The sequence below is a fragment of the Conger conger genome, chromosome 14, assembly GCF_963514075.1.
Source record: "Conger conger chromosome 14, fConCon1.1, whole genome shotgun sequence".
Classification (NCBI taxonomy): domain Eukaryota; kingdom Metazoa; phylum Chordata; class Actinopteri; order Anguilliformes; family Congridae; genus Conger; species Conger conger.
In genome coordinates, this window is record NC_083773.1 from 24,199,186 (window position 1) to 24,221,156 (window position 21,971).

A 21,971-nucleotide genomic window follows, 5' to 3' on the forward strand; every position below is an offset into this window, starting at 1 on the left:
TTTCTTTTTTTTAAAGATATTTTTTAGGCCTTTTTCAGCTTTATTGGACAGTATATAGTATAGAGAGACAGGAAGAATGGGAGCGAGAGAGAGGGGAAGACATGCGACAAATGTCGGACGGTCGGATTCGAACCGCCGACGTCGCGGCTCGCAATGAGCATGCGGTCAGTGCTCTGCAGGCTGTGCCACCGAGACACCCCGGAGGATACATTTTTTGAGTATTGGGACGCACCCAAGGTGAAGGCTCAGAAAACGGAGAGGGGATCAGCAGCTGATGGTCCCCGAGAGCCGTGAACAGCCAGGTGCGAAGACAGTCCGGCCAATCGGTAGCACGAATTACCCGGGCGGAAAGGAAACCAGGGTTGGGTTTGGATTGCAGGGCCGGAGTTCATGATCCCCGGTATAGGGGTGAGGGTGGTGAGGTGCATGCTGGGAGCTCACCTCCGTGGCCGGGCACGCCCATGCTGCTGGCGAGCTGGTACAGACGCTGCTGCTGCTCGTCGTACGACCCGTGCTCGTTCAGCGCTGACATCATCCTCCTGTAGTGCTCCTCCGGGGTCATGTGACCGGCCAGCGTCTCCAGCGCAGGGGTATGGGAGTTTTCTGGAGAGGGGGGGGGGGGGGGGGGGGGGGGGGGGGGGGGGGGTGGGGGGGGGGGGGGGGGGGGGAGAGAGGCGCTGCTGTTTACTCATCCTGTATGCAAGAACACCAGCAGCACTGGCGGAGGTGAAGGGGTCAGGGATTCATTTTCCATTCCTCCACAATTGGCTCAAATGGAGCTTCATCTGTTTTTTCATCTTTTCTTCTGCCGTTCCGCTATTAAATGCTGTTTGGCAGCCTGACTGTGACGTCCTGTCCAAGATGTGTGTGTGTGTGTGTGTACATTAACAATGACTTGCACGAATACACTATGAAATAATATAAATAGTATGCACGCAATCACACAGTTATCACAACTGTGTAATGTGCATTAATGAAAGAATATGTGTATTTTCACGCAGTTCCCCTGTGGTGTGGTCTCGACCTGACCGAGTTGTCTTGTGTTGGGGAGTTGGGGGTTGGGGGTTTGGGGTTAGGGAGGGGTTGGTGGGTTTAAACCTGGTTGACACCTGAGCCTGACTCCAAGCAGACAAGTTGGAGCAGAGGGGAGAAAGGGGAGAGGGGAGGCGGGTGTGGGGTGTGGAGTGTGTGTGCAGTGTGTGTGGGGGACGCTGTGCTGTAACTGCCATCTTCCCTGAGCCTCTAATCCCCCTGCAGGCCCTGGGGTGTGAGCGTGTGCGCTTCACCTAAAATGGCTGCACGCCGCAGCACTGAGGAGTCAGTCTGAGACTCAGCTCAAAACTCAACCGGCTTCCCATGGCAGGGCTGAAAGGACATCTTGAGGAGGGGAGGTGTGTGTGTGTGTGTGTGTGTGTGTGTGTGTGTGTGTGTGCATGAGTGAGTGAGTGAGTGAGTGAGTGAGTGAGTGAGTGAGTGAGTGAGTGAGTGAGTGAGTGAGTGAGTGAGTGAGTGAGTGAGTGAGTGAGTGAGTGAGTGAGTGAGTGAGTGAGTGAGTGAGTGAGTGAGTGAGTGAGTGAGTGAGTGAGTGAGTGAGTGAGTGAGTGAGTGCGGGTGTGTGCGTGTGCATGAGTGCGTGTGTGTGTGTGAGTGAGTGAGTGAGTGAGTGTGTGCGTGTGTGTGCGTGTGAGTGCATTTGTGTGCGGGTGTGTGTGTGTGTGTGAGTGTGTGAGTGTGTGTGGGTAGCGGTGGTCACGAGGCCGCTCTCTCAGACGGCGGGAGGGGGGAGTGGAGGCCGCTCGCCCTGACGCCAGGCTGCTCCCGTGTTTGGGTGGGGAAGTAATCAGTCTCTGCGAGATCAGCACGGTCTCATACTCCACTAATACCTCCCCGTGTTGGCCACTGCAGTGACCTGTTGCACTTAACTGGGTGACTTGAGGGGGTGGGGGGCATAAATATTTAGTATTGTTCACACTATCCGCACACAGCAGAGCCACAGCAGATTCCCGCATCAAGAAGCATAATCACATTATTAAAACCAAATAAATGAAAAACAAAGGACATTTGCACATATTCGTATGTCAGTTGTTATTATACGGTTAATATATGGTTGTAATTATTTGTGCTGGCCGCTTAAAAGCTTTTGAATGTTTCAGACTGATGCATTTAATTCGTTTAAGCTGTAATCGTGATGGCCTGCTTATGCAATATTTTGAGTGTTTAAATGGGGTCATGTGGGGGAAAAGGTTTCAGAAGGCACAATGCAGAACTCGCTTTTTACAAGTCAAACACCAAGAACACACACACTCGCTCTCACACACAAACACCCACACACACACACGCTCTCACACACACACAACATACTCACACACACTCACACACACAGACACACACTCTCACACACGCATGCAAATGCACACACACTCGCTCTCACATACACACCCATACACACACACTCTCATACACACACAGACACACACACACAGACACACACAGGCACACATACATACACACACACTCAAACACACACACATACACACACACACACACACACAGACACACACACACGCAGACACACACACACACACACAGACAGACAGACACACACATACACACTCAGACACACACACTCTCATACACACACAGGCACACACATACAGACACACACACTCTCATACACACGCAGACACACACACACAGGCACACACACACACAGACAGACACACACACACACACACACACACACACAGGCACACACACATACAGACAGACACACACACACACAGACAGACACACACACGCCTAATCCTACGCACACGCTCGCTTACACTCCCAGAATCCCTCTCTCCCCGCCCTCCCGCAATCAATGCTTTTTAAAACTGCATCATCTATTATTTAAGGCACTAAGTAGTGGGGATCATCATTCATTTATGCGCCTGGCTGGCGGAGCGGGGGGGGGCGCTCCGTGCTGTGGCGGCCCTGCGGCGGCTGTGTGGGGGCCTCGCTCCCCCCCCCCCCTCCCGTCTGGCAGACGGACAGATGCGGCGGACGCCCACGGAAACCCGCCCGCGCGCCGGAGAGATCCGTTTCCGCCGCCCCTCCCGTCCCCGGCCCCGAGCGGATCTGCCGGCCCCGGAGCCCCGGTGACGGAGAGGTCAGGGACCAAACACTCCGCCAAAGCCGGACCCGCCCTCCGCCATTCCTGCGGAAGACCGCGCTTTTCTGGGCGGAGAGGTCACAGGACCACCGGAGCCAGGAAGGGAAGTTCCAGGCCTGTGTGTAGCTCTGGGGCACCTGTTTTTCACTCTCCACCATGCACTGTTCATTTTTCCTAAATATTTCATTTTATTTTTTACTTTACAAGTATTTTTACTCACATACAATTCCATTGTTTCCATATTAGGGTTTTTTTTGATTACGTAACATACACACAGTGAGCACTTTATTGGGTATTTATTAGACTTATTTTTTAGACTTCTGCTTCTCTAGCCTATACACTTGAGAGGTTTGACGAGTTGTGTGTTCAGAGATTTAGAATGTGTGGTTATTTGTATTACTGTCAACTTCCTGTCAGCTTTGACCAGTCTGGCCCTTCTCCACTGAACTCTCAAATGAACAATGTTTGTCGACAGAACTGCTGCTCACTGGATGTTTTTTGTTTTTCACATCATTCTCTGCAAACTCTAGAGACTGTTATGCGTGAAAATCCCAGGAGATCAGCAGTTTCTGAGATATTCAAACCACCCTGTCTGCCACCAACAATCATTCCATGGTCAAAGTCACTTGGGTCACATTTCCCGATTCTGACATTTGGTCTGAGAAACAGTTGAACCTCTTGACAATGTCTGCATGCTTTTATGCATTTAGTTGCTGCTACATGATTGGCTGTTTAAATATTTGCAATTAACAAGCAGGTCTAAAGTGCTCACTGAGTGTACATTTGAGTATTTTCATTTTAAATGTAAATCAACAAAATACATTTAAAATCAATCTTACATTAAAATCAATACATTTAATGTAATGAATAAATTACTGATTAATTAACAATTTATGAACATTTTAATCAGTAGCTTTAGCTGATTAATCTGCCCAATTAATTTGCTTAATTAATTGTCACAGCCATCATTTCTGCATACCCTGTATGTGTTCAGGTGCGGTAAACACAAATGACTTCAATCACGGAATGAAATAATTACCTTTTTTATTATATTGTGCGTTTGCATGTTTTCTTGTTTTGTGCTGGATCGAGCAGTAATGTGAACAAGGTTAAAACCACACAACTGCCATTTAATGATTTCCTCTGATGGACAGACTCTCCTCTGCCACTGTGTGCCAGAGTGTGCGTGCGTGCGTGTGTGTGTGTGTGTGTGTGTGTGTGTGTGTGTGTGTGTGTGTGTGTGTGTGTGTCTCTGTCTCTCACTCTCTCTCTCTCTGTCTCACTCTTTCTGTCTCTCACTGTGGAGGGTGGGGGTGCTGAAAGTGTGGTGATGTATATGGCCAGGAAGGAAGGAAGGTTTGTCATGGCTCTGTCTCTAACTCTGTCTCTCTTTCCTTCTCCCTCTTCATCTTTCTCTCTCCCTGTCTCTCTCTCACTTTCTCTCTCTGTCACTCTCCCCCTTCCTGTTTCTTTCTCTGTCACTCACTCTCTCTCTCACTCTCTCTCTGTCTCTCACTCTTTGTTTCTCTCTCTGTCTCTCACTGTAACTCTCTCTCCCTACTCTCTCTCTCTCTCACATACACACACAGTTTATAGTGGTAGGTAAAGGGGGTAAAGGCTCCTCACCTCTGGGTGAGACGCTGCGGGTCCTCTTGCTCTCTGAGGGGCACTCGCTGCTGCTGTTGGGAGAGTAGGATCTTCTCTTGCCTAAAATATCATCTGCAAGAAAAGGAAGCACTGGTTAGGATGCACTTCTGGGCTCCAACACCTGTTTGCCCGCTAACATTCCAGGTGTGTGTTTCACGCAGCCACACACCTGTAGGGAGGTGTGTGTGTGTGTGTGTGTGTGTGTGTGTGTGTGTGTGTGTGTGTGTGTGTGTGTGTGTGTGTGTGTGTGTGTGTGTGTGTGTGTGTGTGTGTGTGTGTGTGTGTGTGTGTGTGTGTGACAGGAGGGGGCCCCAGCGGTGAGGAGGAAGAGATTTGGGTGGTAATGTTTCTACAATGCAAAAACCAAAAAACAAAGTCAACATTCTAGTCTTATATTGACACTTTAAATCTTATTTCTTTATTAACTTTTTTGCTAAATAAGGAAAAATTAATGCCAACAAGGTGGGGTTTTTACTAATTTCAAGATTTGCCAATGGGATAAGAACATTCCAAATAGTACCTTAAAACAAGGTAATATTTTATACTTGAGAAAAAAAAAAGAACTTAAGTCTTAATACAAGACTAAATGTCTGTCATTTTTAGCAATGTATGGCTCTGAGGCCCCCCTTCCGCTGGCCGAGGGCTTATCACCAGCAGAGCGGCCCAGCCTTGGCTGTGTACTTGTCCAATCAGAGGCTGATATTCCCACCCTCCCTGTGACACCTCCTCTTTTCCGGCAGGTTCCCTCTCTGTGCTTGTGGTTCCGCTGTAACCATGGTCACCCTGGTGAGTCTCCTCTTCAAACCCCTCCTTTACTCTCCTTCTCTCTCTCTCCCTCCCTCTGTATCTCTCTCTCGCCCTGAAGGTCTTCCTCCCATTAGGTTAGGAGGAAGTGCAGAAGCCTTTCTCCAGCACTCTGCTCCAACCTAGAGAGGAGCCAGCAGTCAACACCCCCAAGCCCCCCACACACATCATCCCCCCCACCTCCCCACCAAAAAAATAAAATAAAATAAAATCAATATCCTGCTAATAATGTGGAGGGTGGGGGTGCTGAAAGTGTGGTGATGTGTACGGCCAGGAAGGAAGGAAGGCCATTTGTCATGGCTCTCTCTCTCACTCTGTCTCTCTTTCCTTCTCCCTCTTCATCTTTCTCTCTCCCTGTCTCTCTCTCACTTTCTCTCTGTCACTCTCCCCCTCTCTGTTCCTCTCTCTCTCTCTCTCTCTCTCTCTCTCTCTCTCTCTCTCGGAGCACACAGGCGAGTGAGTGAGTGTGTGTGTGTGTCTGTGTGTGATGTGAGTGTGTGTGACACAGTGTGTGTGTGTGTGAAAGAGAGAGAGTGTGTGTGTGAGTGGTTGTGTGTGAGTGTGTGTGTGAATCCCTCCTGTACATCTCCAGCGGCTCTTTCCCTCCCTTGTAGTGAATCCAGAGGCTGCTGGGTAATGGCCAGCCTTGTCCTCAGTTCAGCTCTGAATTCAGACACTCGACTGGCTGGATAAATACAGGAGACTTCTTAACCTGCTAAGCTGTGCGGTCTGACCCCAGCCTCACACACACACACACACACACACACACACACACACACACACACACACACACACACACACTGTGTCACACACACACACACACACACACACACACACTGTGTCACACACACACACACACACACACACACACACACACTGTGTCACACCGCCAGTACACTGCAGTGTCCTCTCATAGCAGTCTGTGAGAGGTACACTAAGTCACGCAGTGCCTGGAAGCACCGCGCTCAGGCTCCAGCTCTCCCTGAGCTGGCTAAAAGACAACTACTGTTTTTTTTTGTTTTTTTTTTGCTTCCCTGCACAAGAGAAAGAGAAAGAAAACAAAAAGTAGAAAGTAGAAACAGAAACAGAGAAGAGAAAGGAGAAAGACAGAGAGAGAGGAAAGAGTGAGGCACTGCACAGGAAGTGTGCGTGGTGTAGCGGTCTGTACGTTAAGGAGTGGTATCCATAACGATCTGGTTTGATGTATTATCTCCTGGAAGCAAATTTATTCCCGTTTCAGGGAGGGCGCCCATGTGACAGCACTCGCTAATAGATACAGATCGACTCCAGCGGACACCCCGGGCGCAAATGACTAATCAGTCAGCCCCCACCCTAATTTCACCCCCACCCACAGCTACCCCCTGTCCCATCACTCTGTCCTGCTCTGAAAGAGCGTCCTGCCCATAGCGTTTCCAGCAGCACTTTCCAAATGGATATTTCTCCAGGCCTTTCCTCACTGTGCTACAAACGAGCTTCTCAGCTAATCACTCAATAAATCGTCAGAGTAATGAATTGATGAAGCCTGTGCTATTGGACCTCTTTGGAGGTTATTGTGAGGGCGGGTCTCTGGCACTCCTGCATGGTGATTGGAAGGACTGGGAGCACCCCTCCCTCGTTTAATTAGTGGCCAATCAAATGGGAGTCTCCTGACCCATGGCTCAAGACTCTCATCGACGTGCCAAAGAGAGACTTTCACGGTTAAAAAAATGGCGCATGTCAACGGCGTATCCACTGTGCTCTCATGCGGTAACTTCCTCCCTTCTGTACCCATATTCCCTGTGGCTTTGCTTGCCGGTATTCCACCCTCCCAGGGTGGGGCTGTTTGTCACAGGATCTTAGCAGTAGAATGTTCTGGAAGGGGCTTGCCCCTGAAGGCTGTTCTGACTCAATTCTTAGTTTGGGAATTACGCAGTAGACGAAAGGGAAGAGTTCAGGGCCGGTCTGGAGGGGGAAGTCATTACTCTACGTGGTTAACTGAAGGCGTGTGCTGAATCACCACGACAGCTTTATTAAACTTCAAAATGAAAGGGCCTATCAGTAATCTGCTGCACTGACATCACACAGCCTCCACCGAGGTTCATAAATTAAACAGCTCAACCGCCGCGCCGGCCCAACCAGGACACAGCCGTGATTTCATGTGATTTTATTAATGTGTGTGCGTGTGTGTGTATGTGTGTGTGTGCGTGTGTGAGTGTGTGTGTGTGCGTGTGTGAGTGAGTGAGTGTGTGTGAGTGAGTGTGTGTGTGTGAGTGTATGTGTGTGTGCGTGTGTGTATGTGTGTATGTGTATGTGTGTGTGTGTGTGTGTGTGTGTGCGTGTCTGCGTGTGTGAGTGTGTGTGTGTGTGTGTGAGTGTATGTGTGTGTGTGTGTGTGTGTGTGTGTGTGTGTGTGCGTGTCTGCGTGTGTGAGTGTGTGTGTGTGTGTGCGTGTGTGAGTGAGTGTGTGTGTGTGAGTGTATGTGTGTGTGCGTGTGTGTGTGTGTGCGTGTGTGTGTGAGTGTATGTGTGTGTGAGTGCGTGTGTGTCCACGAAAAAGTGTTTGGGTCTGAGTCCATATATGTTTGAGTGTGTATTCACCTCTGAACACATTTGTGTTTGGACAGTATGCATGGGTGTCTGTCCATGAGTTGTTTGTGTGCTTGTGTGCTGCATTGTATTCATAGTCTTATATAAAAATATAATGTGAACAGAAAAGTATGTGAAAAACACATCAGTTTTTCTTCTATTATAGAAAGAAGCAATGGTGTTAGGAATCTCCAGCGCTATTTGAGAAGCTTCCAGTAAGAACCAGACGCTTACGCAGTTTCACAAAGAACAGAAAGCGAAGAAATTGGTAAGGTAGTGAAAAAGAAACAAAGAAAGCCTGTAAAGTTGGCTGGTTAGAGGATCACTGAGAAGTCCCCAGTGGTCACTGATACTTATTCAGCAAGAGGGTTAGGGCTTTTCAGGAGGAGATCAACTAATACCAATTAAACGCTCCTTCTTAAAGCACAGACGCCCCTGTTTAACACAAAGCAGGGGTCTGTGCTACAACCCTTCAGCACTGCTGAATCTGGTGGCACCTATGCTAGCCATGCTAACAATGCTAACACTGCGCCAAGCGCTCAGATCCCCGAAATGGCATGACTGCTTCTAATGAGAGAACCGGCAGATTCCGTATCATACGGAGTCTGAAGTTTAAAGACCCTGGTCTCGCTGATAGGATAAGAGCAGAGGGCAGGTGGGGGTTTGGGTATAGGGTAGGGGGTTGTGGAGGGGGGGGGCAGGGTAAGGAGGCTGGTGACTGGAGAAGGTGGAGGAGGGAGGGCGAGAGCGAGCGAAGGTTAAGGAGAAAAAAAGGGAGGCGAGGGCATTTCTTCTTCCTCCGGTCCGGCCTGTGACAGCCCTGACAGCCAGACTCCTTAATTCCCCTTTCTTATTCCCTTAATCTGTCATCTTTATCAGCCGGCGGAAGTGCAGGCCGGCGAGCACGGACGCTGCCCCCGATCAATCTCCGCATTACGGCTGACAGAATGGTGCTAATAACTTATCGATCCCGCGCGCCCGCGGCCCGCCCGCCTCAGCGCCGCCCATTGATTGGCTGAGGGGGGGTGGGGGGGGTGGGGGAGTCCGGGAGGGGGGGGGGGGAGCTTCCGCTCACTGAGATGACGCTCTACTGCCGGGAGCACGGACACGCCATCCCAACAGGGAGGAGGAGAGAGAGGGGGAGAGGGAGAGAGAGAGGAGGTATGAAAACAGAGGAAGATTCAATGGAGGGAGAGGTAGAGAGACATTGAGGAAGAGAGAGACAGGGAGTTTAGACAAAATATCTCAACAAAGAAAGGTCTATTCTAGTTGATTACTAATAGTACTGTATGTGATGCAGTTGTATAATTTGATTTATTTCTTCTGTATGTTCCTATTGCCTAATTGTTATGTTTGTTATGTCTGTGTATGTTTTGGCAAGTAAGTGTACCTTTACCATGCCAATGAAGCTTATTTGAATTGAACTGAATTGAAACTGAGAGGTAGAGAGACAGAGAGAGAGAAAGAGAGAAAGAGAGAGAGAGACAGCGACAGAGACACAACAAAAATGTAGCAGGGAGAGGAAGGACAGAGAGAGACGGGAAGAAGCGTTACTGGCGGAGAGAGAGAGCGGAGGAGAAAGTGACAGAGTGGAGGAGAGAAACAGGTAAACAGGTAGATGAAGAGAGGAGCGGGGAGAGACAGAGGAGGGTGACAGGAGTCAGGACAGGAGGCAGGATCCGTACAGTACTACAGGCGTGTGACAGAGCAGCAGCGCAGTAACACAGAGCGCTGTGAGCTGTCAGGCCAGGATGCACCGTGCCATCCACATCACAAAGCACAAACCTCTCTGTGTCTGCACCAAATGTGGAACAGTGTCCTGTAGAAATGTGCTTCTGTGTGGGGGGGGGGGAAAGCAGGGAACACAACCCAGATTTTAAAGAAGAGCCTTCAAAACCAGAGCTGAACACACAACTTGTTCAGGAAGTGTGTTTAGGAACACGGTCGCCTCCAGTAACACACCACCATTCCTCTCCGCTGATGTTGGGAGAAGGGTACGGACAAAAACTGCATTGTGTAAGGCTGGGAGCACAGCAATGGAGGGGGTTCCAATACCCTCTAATCCCTCTCCAAACGTATGCTTATGAATATGATCAACGGCTCACCATTTGATCATTTCCACAGAAGTCTCATTTTGACACTAAATTCTGTGGAAATGATAAGCTTTGAGCGTGCACCATTCATTGGGCTGCATGAATGGCGTTGTGCTCAAAGCACATTCTCTGGGTTAGCTTCCTCACAGTTAGAGGGTTAGAGGGTTTAAATTTTTAATTAGACTTTCTCCTCATTCTAACTTCTTCTAATTTCCACGCAGCCCTTGTTCTTAATCACTTTAGAACAGTGGTACAAATGTGTATATACCCTATCTATAATGCAGGTGTATTTTCACATGTTCATACAGTAAGTATGTTTTCAGAGAAAAAGTACTGGGAGAAAAACTTAAAAACAACAGGAACAAACACACACATACAACTGAATGAACCAATTAGAGAACATGACTTTCATGACTTTACATGGCTCAGGCAGTAAGAGCAGTCGTCTGGCAGTCAGAGGGTTGCCGGTTCGATCCCCCGCCCGGGTGGTGTCGAAGTGTCCTTGAGCAAGACACCTAACCCCCAAATGCTCCTGACAAGCTGGTCGGCGCCTTGCATGGCAGCCTATTGCCGTCGGTGTGTGAGTGTGTGTATGAATGGGTGAATGAGAAGCATCAATTGTACAGTGCTTTGGATAAAGGCGCTATATAAATGCCAACCATTTACCATTAATTTGGTGGTCAACTTCATTAATTGGAGCAGGTCCATATTCAACATGCGGAAATCAACAGTCGAGCTAGCATAGGTCAAGTTGTAAAGGAAGTGTACACTTCTTACCTCTCTCTCCCTCTGTCTCATGGGGATGCAGGGTGATAGGACTAGGCTTGGTTACAGACACCAGGTGAGCTGCTTAAATAGACTCTTCAATCTGCTTTTAATGCGCCACCCAGAAGATTTGAGTCTTCACCCACACCACAGACATCCCTGGGTGTCTGTCTCCATTAAGTTTGAAATGAACTGACATTTTCCCTATTAAGATTACGGCGTCATCTGACAAATCCCTCTCAACCTTGCGTTGAGAAGCTCTTACCCTACAAGATTTACCACATCACCCATTATGGTTTTCTGTGTGGATAATTATCTCACACCATAGAGGTATGTAGAGAGGCACCGGAGGTATTGGGGAGTCTACACTATTGCAGGAAGAAGGAATGGGTGCTCCTGCACGTCCACACACTGTTGGCAAAGCCCCTGGGCAGACACCACAGCACCACACCTCACACTCACGCCTGGCACAGACTCAGAACCTGATCTCTCTCGACACCTTCGCACTGACCACTGGGGAGCAGTCGCCAGAAGCCAAAACAAACTCAAAACCACATCAAACGTCCACCCCCAACTGCTGAATGATTCCATGAAAGGATGCTTTGACATGTTGGGCAGTCAGGCATAAGGCCTAGTTTTCCAGTTTGGCTTAAAAGCCTAAAAGAAAATTTTAAAGGACCGATCAGGGGAAAGTTTTGTTGGCCTATCACACAACCTCACAGACATTATGGCACACAGTTTAGCCCGACTTTCATCAAAGTAACAAATACATGACGGCTTTATTTTTCCGTAATTTACAAGCATACGTTCAGTCTGCAGAAATTAATTTCTTGGCTTCTTTTCGGTAAGGCATGAAGGAGTCAACATTGATGTAATTTTCGCCTGAGTGCTGTAATTCCTGCAAACACGACACGGAGGAAACGCGTCTCTGCCCAAGTTCCTGCTGAGCCCACGGTCTGAAAGCAACATCTCAATTACAGAGCGCAGAATTCACTGGCTCCAGGAGCAATCAATACTGCAATTAGAGTTCATAAACACCAGCCTTCTCATCTATCATGTTCCTGCTCCGTCTGTGACACAGACAAAAGCAGCAATGTGACATCAATAAAGGCTTCGTAATACTCCGGCAACCCTGAAATAACCCCAACACCTCACCCCAAAGAAAGTTTTTAATAATTATGAAAGTTAGGTCAAGTTGTTTCCTACCAATGGCTTCCGGGTAGAAAACAGGGCTGTGTCAAAATTCAGCACCAAGTTTTAGCACAGTGGTGTGCAGGTAGTGGCAGCCCTGCTTAAAAGAAAACAGCTCAAGCTATGTTTTGAAACAGCTGGGGTAGCTTGTAACTTCACACTGGTCATAGCTGGATTTTGCACCAGGGAGACTGATACACCGTAAAAGTTAAAGTGACCAAAATATGAAAGAGGTGGAAATTTAACAGTGTTACAATTCTGCACATCTGCGGTCTCTGCTGATAAAATATAGAGCTTGATAAATGCAGACCAGTGACCTTCGGAGAGAGAAATCAGGGATTCGTCAGGGACGAATGCAGAAGTAAATGCTATTATATTATATTATTACATAATATTATATTATATTTTTACAATGATTATTTGAATTGTTGTGAATGTGCTTTGAATACAACAGCATTCAGGAAGCCCAATGAATTGTGCACGTTCAAACCCTAACACAGAATTTAGTCTCAAAATGAGACTTCGTGGAAATGCAAGTTTCGATCAAATGAATGTCAAGATAGGCCATTGGTCATAGTCATAATGATGTTGTTTGTTTCAGGAGATGCTATTAGTTTTATAATTATACTTAACTGTACTTAGTGACATACACAGTATATATTGTACTGCATGTGCAAATTGTGGATTGACTTGTCAATGTACAAAAAACTCTAGACCATTCATGCAAAACTAAATGAAACGATAGTGGTCGAAAGGCTACGCAGTCTACGCGGAAACATTGGTACTAAGTACAAAAGAATAACTGGAGTTACCATTCAACATGCTTGTCAATTTATAGCCATGCTTATACATTTGCTAGCAACTGAAATAATTTTCAGCTATAATGGCAATATTTTTACACTAATGTGTTGATAGCACCAGTGTTGTCTGAACAGCATATCCAAACATTAGATAACACCTGAATCTACAATAAAAAGGTTCTATCAAAAACCTACTAGACACAGCACATTTCTTGCCATTTTTAACACTAAGGCTGGCAAAATGTAGGGACAGCATTTAGTAGTACAACAAGTTCTGTGCAATTGCTCTTGCCATATCTATGTAAGGAGAGGCAAAATGCTCATCGGATAAATTTCTTTCAGTTCATGCATTAAACTATCTTCCCCCACATGTCTTTGTTTAAGATCCCATCAGATTAGGTGGTAATAAAGCCATTTATTAGTGGTGGGAATCACAAAGGTGCAAATAAGCTCGGAGCGTAAAAAAGAAAATGTCAAGTGCACATTAAGTAATGGGCTTGAGAGAGACACAAAGGGGGTGAGCAATGTGGCTAATCTCACCAATTAAGTAAAGTATGCCAAACGAACTTACAAACACAAATAAATCCTTTTAGGGAAAGGGAAGGACCTGAAGGTAGTACTGGGGAGTCTCTACACCAACAGCAGAGAAACAGTGAGAACCGTGTGGGTGAAAACAGCTCCAGTGAAAGTACAGTGCACAGAGACACACAGGGCAGAGAGAGGAACCACCAGTCATTGAAAAGAGAAGGTATTTAGCGATTTAGCACTCAATCTCTAGCCTTCAGAAAAAGCAGCTTGGCGTGGTAAATGTTGGCTGTATTTGAGTTTAGAGGGAAGAGGTGTAGGACCGTGGGCCGGACCCCTACCTGCTGTGGCAGAGCCGATGTCCACGGTGCTGCTCCTGTTGATCTGGCCGCAGGGCTGGCCCTCGGGCATGCCGGTCTGCCGGGTGTGGTGCAGGTTGGAGATGATCGTGGTGAGGTCACTGCTGTCGCGGCTGGGACACAACGACAGGGGGAGAGCCAGCTCAGTTTCACATTTACACCACCCGACCAATCCCCCAGAGAGGCAGGAGAGAGGGGTGGAGGGGTACGGGAGGTAATTTAGGTTCAGGCAACGTTTCACAGGCACGTGTTTGCACAACTATTGCAGTTATAAGCTGTAAAGAAAAAGTATTGATTTTCAGTGATAAACCACCAAAGTTCTGAATTTGCTACAATAGTTTTTAGCGTAATTTACAGTTCGGAAAGGTGTCAAACAGAAAGCAAGAAAGTAATTATGTTTACTTAATGCAAATTGTATCAACAAAGTCACAAAAGCACTCTAAACCGGCGCGTGCTGAATGACAGTTGGACTGAAGGTGGAACGCAGCAGCGCTGTCCATCAGCAGTACTTACAGCAGAGCACTGAACGGCCCATTTCTGATGAGCTGCGAGCACATTACCCCGAACCCAAACAGCTGCTGCCGCCTGACTGTCCCGCCACCGGATCAATGCAGGCAGACGCGATCGCGCCTCCAAACTGCCCACGAGAACACTCTCCTCCCGCTCCTCCTCCAGCACTCTCTACCCTGAGCTCCCCACATGCTTTCAGACCTCCCAGTGTCTGACCCTGCTGAGATGGGTGGCTAATTGGCTTCTCTAGGTCTCTGTTAATCAGATAGAATGGTCACTAAGTATCCACGGCCTCTCTGTTGCACACTTACGGCCTTTAAAACGTACAGAAGGTGACAATTACTCTGGTTGCTGACACCAACGGACTGTGAGCAACTGCCTTCATCTTCTCTGGCTACACCAAGCAAACCCGCCCGTTGTGTTTTGTTCTTCTGTTAAACGTAGGGAGGCTTGTGAAAACCCTTTTTAACATGCGTCACACGTGGAGACGTCTTAATCACATCCAGAAACGTATGCTTAAGACAGACAAAAAAAATGACAGACAACTGCCTCAAGCAATTTTGTGTCTTATCCTGTCTAATCTTCAACCTTAAGAAACGTTAATCAACACATTGTGGGATTCATAAGTGGTTTACGAGCTTAAAGTGAAGTGATTAGCTTTTTTTCCCCCGCCCGGCCCAAATCGATACTGGTGGAGGAAGCAGGTGGGACGCGCGCGGAGAAGCGTAATCTTCAAAGGTATCAGCAATAACAGGAAAAGATAGCTAATGCCAATCAGGAATGTAAACCTTAATTGTCTCAGACAAACACAGTCTATGCCTGTATCAGGCTAAGACGTAATCAGAGAGTATTAAGGTGTAATAACTCAGTCAGGGCAGCAGTGCTGGGTTATGGTGTGTACTCGGTAGTTTAACTTGTCATTATATTACATTATATTGCAGGCATTTAGCAGAGGGTCTTGTCCAGAGCAAATTACACAGCTTTCTTTGTAGTTTTACATAGTATCCAATGCAGATACAGTGGGTTATACACTGAAAAATGCAGGTACAGTACCTTGCTCAAGGGTACAATGGCAGTGTCCTACCTGAGCATTAAACCTTTCAGTTACAAGGCCACCTATTATTTCTTACCTATTATACAATGCTGCAAACCTGGTCTTACATCACTAGTCTAGACTAGTTAGTTTGACTAGCTAGGCCCAAAGCTAGACAGACCCACACTTCTCTTAAAAAAGTGTTTTTGAAGAGACTGTAGAGGTTGGGGCAGGCTATATCTCATGAGGGTCTGGTGCTCAGTGGGGGAGGGGGAAGCAGATTAGGTGAAATTTTGTTTTTTGCACGCTTGTGCAGTTTGGCGAAGACCATGGATGAGCTGGTCATGCAGATCGGAGTAGTGCACAAGTGTACACTGGGACACCTACACCCACCCCCCTTCCCCCAGGCTGGAGGGTTTAGAGATTAGGGTAGGATATGTCCACCTTCCCGTCCTTCCTCATTAATGCCCTGTCTCTTACCTAACCAGAGGTGGAGAGGAATTGTGTCATGGGGGCATTTTAATGGAATCTGATTACAGCCATGATCTCCTTAAACAGCATAATGTTGTGCAATACCCGATTAATGAGGGGAATATTAGACACACTATGGTCACAGCGCTCACACACACAGGCTTTAAAGGAGGTCTGAATGACAGCTGGGGTTCTCTAATCGGACGCAGACCCCCCCCCCCCCCCACCGCGTCGCTGACAGTCGAGTGGCTCTGCCGTTCGAGCTCCCCAAAATTCTAGGCTTGGCGCGTGCAGATTACAGGCCCCCGGCGCGGTAATGTGTGGCTGTCGTGTGCAAAGCTGTTTTTAAGCCCTACCGAACGGGCGGTGGAATTTATTTCCCTCAGACCGAGCTGCGCAACCATTCGCTCGTAAGTCAACTTGCGGCCCCCGAAAAGGAAAAAAAAAGTGAGCGTGATGAACAGCTCATTGGGGAGGGAAAGAGAGAGGGGGGAAAAAACAGCGCCTGCCAAACACGCTGGGCCGCCTGCCACGGGAAAGCGGCGTGCATTCAGGGCACGGCTCCGCGGCGCGAGGGTCCCTCTGTGGGGAGCGACAGATGCGTATCCTGGCCTCTCCTCCCCATCGCTGGGAGTCCACTCCCCCAATACACACACCACACACACTCACCACACACACACCACACACAACCTAGCACACACACACACAAACACACACCAAACACAATCTAGCACTCACACACAAACACACACCACACACACGCGTGCACACCACACCCAAACACACACCACACGCATGCACACCACACCCAAACACACACCAAACACAATCTAGCACTCACACACAAACACACACCACACACACACGTGCACACCACACCCAAACACACGCCACACACAACCTAGCACACACACACACACACAAACTAACACAACATGCACACACACAAACACACACCACACATAACCTAGCACACACACGCAAACAAACACAACATGCACACACACACACCATTTGTGGTGACATGTTCAGGATGGGTGATGTTATTGACATACATTTAAAAGATATAACATATACTACGAAAAATGATAAGTCAGGGAATGCATATGTGATGCCTCGGGAAAACAACAGTGAATCCCTTTTAAAACAGTGACTGATGTGCGAGCAGAAGTTCAGTTAACGTCCTGAAAAACAGCTCCAGTGATCATCAATTGATGGCCCCAGTAATTAGTTCCTGATGCCCAGTGCCTCGCGTCTCCCTTCAGCTAATGAGGGCAGAGTTAATATCCTGGATCCCCAGAAATGGGCCCGGCCCAGCCCGGGCCCGGCTGGGAGGCCGAGGCGGGCAGGAAGCGTTCAGGGCGCCGTGGGGCATCGCAGCACATAATTAAGGGTGGAACACACGCAGGCCCCAGCCTCCACAGCCCCGTCCCCGTCAGTCCCCCACCGGCGGCAGAGCCACGGGGAGCGGGAGGGGGCGGCGGAGAACGTTCATTAAAATGGCCGTGCCAAAGCCCGCCTCAATCCTGACCTGAATAACAATTCAGTCAGGAGAAAAAGGAAAGCAGCCAAAAATATCAACAAGAGCCAAACAAATGAGAAAATGTCTGTGGTGTTTTATGATATTGCTTCAGTAAAATCTCTCAATTTGTATTTTTATTCTGGGATGTATGTTTTACATAAACTAAATACAACTTCCTTTTGAAACAAAGGGGTCCATATGGAGAGGACTGTCGCCATGAAAATAAAAGATTTTTATTTACTCCACAGTAAAGCCCACCTGTCAGGCACAGCAGACCCCTTCAACCTGACACATCGCACCCCAGAATACTGATGATCAAGCAGGCAACAAAATGCCCTCCATTTTACAAAAACATAAATTTAAAAACAAAACAGTGTCTGAACAGGGTATGGGCATTACTTAGCGTGGTCACCCATCTTCACCTTCACTAGAGGCTTTGTAAAGGCTCTTCCAAGACACAGATACCAGAGCACAAGCCTTTTATTCTGGTAAATGACAGTACAGTAGGGCTCTCAATCCCAGATATGCGTCAGAGTAATAAATATAGACGTGCCACCAATGATAAAAACTGTAAGTGTGTGAAATTACGTGGAATGGTCTTTGTGAATACTGGAGTCGTTGCCTTTGAGAAAGAGAGAGAGACAGGCGAAGGAGAGAAAGAGACACCCCTCCTCCTCTCCCCTCCCCTCCCCTCCCCCCCATGCCCCAAAACTCCTCCCGCCCCCCGCCTACTCCAATCAGTGCTCCCGATGCGATAAAGCCATCCTGAACTTCTTACCTTAGCAGGTTATTATCCCGAGGAGAGACGCCTTTCAGCCGATCTGCGCTAAGCCCAAAGAGCAAGGGCACAGTTTGCTGGGCTAATTAGCACACTTTCGCTCCGCTGTCCCAATTCGGCCCTTTAATGAGGGCTCACCGACAGCCAGCCAAGGTCAGAGTGAGTCAGGAGAGGTAAGAGCCAGCCAGCTGACTCAGCGCGGAGGAGGGAGGGCGCGGGTGATGACCCGACAGCCGTGCTCATGACAAAGGCGCCCTCATCGCCAGCCACAGGCTGGACAGCATCTCATAATCGCGCCCTAAACCGGTCAATGCCACTCATCCCCTGCGTCCAGACCCACATAACGACCCAGATATTAAGGCGGCTTGAGCCAGTTAAAGGGAGAGCGGGGTGAGGGTGGGGGAGCGGGGAGCGGGCGGTGTGCTCGTATGAGGAGCATACGTGTGTGTGTGTGTGTGTGTGTGTGCAGGGGGAGGTGTGTGTTCAGTAGGACTGTGTGTGTGAGGATCATAGATGTTGATTGTGTATGTGTTGGGATTGTGCATATTGGTGCATATGGGGATACGATTAATTGTGTGTGTGTGTGTGTGTGTGTGTGTGTGTGTGTGTGCATACAGTGCATATGCACATGCTCGGAAACCTGTCTTGTATGTGTGGGTGTAAATAAGAACTATGGACTGCGCATCCAATGTATACATTCTGAGGGTCTGAAGACCAATCGCAGCCATTTTTTGAGCATGACACAACTACACACATTGTACCACTTAAGGTGGCACTAAAATAAGAGATTGCATTGATTTGTGAGATCGTTATTATGTTGTGTGTCAGCCACAATAATGCTCCAAATTATTTACAATAATGAAGTCTCACATCACCTTCATCCTCCTGAACGAAATAAATATCTGTTAGCAGCTGTGGGTGTTTGGGCGGTTTTGGGCAGAGCCTGAGGCATTAAATAGATTGGGTCAGGGTTCTGTGAGCCCCGTCCAGGGCCTAGTCCACCGGTCAGCTCCACAGAGGCGTCACCACGACCCAGCCACAGGCAGCGGGAAGGCCCTGAGGTGAAGGGGGACGTTCAGTATCTCTGGAACCACGCTGATTAATACCCCTTCGCTTCTGCCCTGCGTTTCTTCCCCTAAGCGGTTAATTGCCTAATCTAGGTCTTTGTTTTTTTGGGTTGAATTGATTTGTTCTCTGGAGCCAAAGGTATAAATTATGGACTACATTGAACGAATTAAACGTATGCCTGAGGGACATTCCTTCATTTAGGTTTAGGCTGGTACTGAAATTGACAGTAACACTGGAAGGATATATATATACACTTAATGTATCAACATCCACCGAAAAAGAACCGTTTCAGACGTCTAGGTCACAGTTGAAGGGAAATCAGTTTTGACATTTGTAACGCCACCAATTAAAGGACGAAGTATACTGTTTGCCTCATTTACATAAAACACATGAATATTACATCAAAGGCTGGATGAGATCAAACCCTAACGCCTGGAAAAGTTTCAGCGGCATGAGTTAATAAGAGAAAAACGCATAATGAGATGAGACAGGTCTGTCTGTGGTTAGATATGTCAGATACGATCTCTAGCATGGGCAAACATGTTTCTCGAGTTCTCGAGCGCGCCGGGCCCTAGCGGCAGAATGCAGCTCCGAGTGGCCCCAGTTTCCGGAAGCCCCCGCACAGCTGTCCCAGTTTCGGGAGTATGAGCGGGCACGGCGTGTATACGGGGTATGCTCGTACGTGCGTGCGTGTGTGTGTGTGTGTGTGTTCCTGTCTAATGTGGTCGCACCTGCGCCACACCTGCGAGGGGTGCCCGTTGCGCCCCGGAGGAGGAACGCTCGGCGCCCGGCCGACGCGGGGAGCGCTGATTGGGAAAGTGGAAGCGACAGACGGTCACGCTTTCAGGCCTCGCAGCTGCCGGGGAGACGGAGCCAGGGCCGCTGCTCGAGTCGTGCCCGCCACGAGGTCGTGGGCGCCGGGCGCCGGGCGGAGGGCGCCGCCAGCTCGGGGCCGCCGGCGCGACCGGGGAGAGGAGCCCGTTTCGGGGGCGGGGGGGGACGGGGGCGCATGCCTCTGCCGCGCTACGCCTCTACGCCTCACACGGCTGCCAGCGGCGAGCTGACTTCTGCTGCGGAAACGGTGACAAAGTGCCCGAATCACAGGAGGAGGCAGCGATTTGGCGCCCAAGAGCCTGTGCAGGTGCAGGCAGGGGCGGGGGGAGCGGGGGAGGGGGGGGAGAAGGGTTCGGGAGGCTGACAGCTGCTGCCTGCTGGCATCTGCCTGGATCTGTAGTAACAGTCCTGACTGCAGTAAAGCTCATTGGCTGAGGGAAAGTCTGAACCCCCAGTGCTTCACTGAAATGAACCCCCAGTGCTTCATTGAAATCAGCCCACCAGTGCTTCACTGAAATTAACCCCCAGTGCTTCATTGAAATCAGCCCACCAGTGCTTCATTGAAATGAGCCCCCAGTGCATCAGTGAAATGAGCCCCCAGTGCATCACTGAAATGAATCCCCCAGTGCTTCACTGAAGTTAACACCCACAGTGCTTCACTCAAATGAACCACCTCAGTGCTTCAGTGAAATGAACCCCCAGTGCTTCACTCAAATGAAAATTGCATTGATTAAAAATGGATAAGCAAAAAAAAACCTTAAAATTCTCTGAGCTCTCCTATCGCTAATTTGAAGGGAATACAATGCCAGACCCACCTGAGCCAAAAAGACAATCCATCATCCAACATTTCAGATCCATGCCTGAGAGTACCTATGTGAGCTAATGGGACCTGAGTTCTTTTATTCTTCTTTTTTTTTCACTCTTTCAACTCGATTGCTAACAAGGGCCTCTGTTCTTTCTGCATTAAGACCAAAAGAGAGCTTGATACAGAGAACTCCAACTGAGGAGGGAGACAGAAGAATAAATACACAAGTAGGCACATGAATAAATAAGATCACACGGCGTCCTCCTGGGTTTTCACCGCCGTGTCTCTACGTGTGCTGTATACGGGCTAACGCGAGGTCGATACACCTCCTGCAGAACAGGAATTTCTGAGGGTTTCAGAGGAGAAAGCTGAGAGCCCTGTCTGATTAGCACTGGATTCGTTACCACGCCAACAGCCCCCGCACGCTTCCTTCACGCACAGTCCTGCTCCTACACCTTCTCCAAAAATCTGCCTCAAAGTTAAACTTCTTTTTGTCTAAATGTATTCACTCATTGAAGGATGCAGGCCGGCGTAAACCCACTGTCCACAATGGGACCGTGAAGAATAACGTGATTCCTTTTAACCTGAGAGTAACAGTAAAATAACTTTTCCGTGTTATCGGAACATCTCTCTGAACTGGGTTCTTGAGGAGAACTAGATGACATTACAGGAATGCGCAGAAATCATGGAGGTGGAGAAAGAAAATGTATACACGACTCAAATACAAAGAAAATGTATACATGACTCAAATACAAAGAAAATGTATACACACGACTCAAATACAAAGAAAATGTTTAAACGACTCAAATACATTTTGGTCTCAGTTTTTCCATCGCAAGTTTCCATTGTGCACAACTTTAAAATGGTTTCTACCTTTATATTTCATAATTAATAGCTGTCACACTTTTCTCTCTGCCTCCATGAGACTGAAAGGTTTACAAACTCAAAATAAGGTCTGACGGCAGGAAAAAACAGGACGATTTGCACTTTTCCAAACCCAAATCCTGGTGTCTTTACTGTCATTGCTCACACACCTGCCATACCACA

General features: G+C 48.3%; 1 protein-coding gene across 3 annotated transcripts in view; it reads right to left on the minus strand.

Annotated features, from left to right (window-relative positions):
- samd11 (sterile alpha motif domain containing 11) overlaps nucleotides 1-21,971 on the minus strand; it is a 70,794-nt gene that overhangs the window by 22,902 nt on the left and 25,921 nt on the right. For all 3 annotated transcript variants that reach the window (XM_061219825.1, XM_061219826.1, XM_061219824.1), the window contains exons 4-6: nucleotides 13,886-14,016; nucleotides 4,781-4,873; nucleotides 442-603 (exon numbers count right to left, since the gene is read on the minus strand). In XM_061219825.1, coding sequence (XP_061075809.1) covers nucleotides 442-603; nucleotides 4,781-4,873; nucleotides 13,886-14,016 — 386 coding nt within the window. The remainder of the gene's footprint in view (nucleotides 1-441; nucleotides 604-4,780; nucleotides 4,874-13,885; nucleotides 14,017-21,971) is intronic.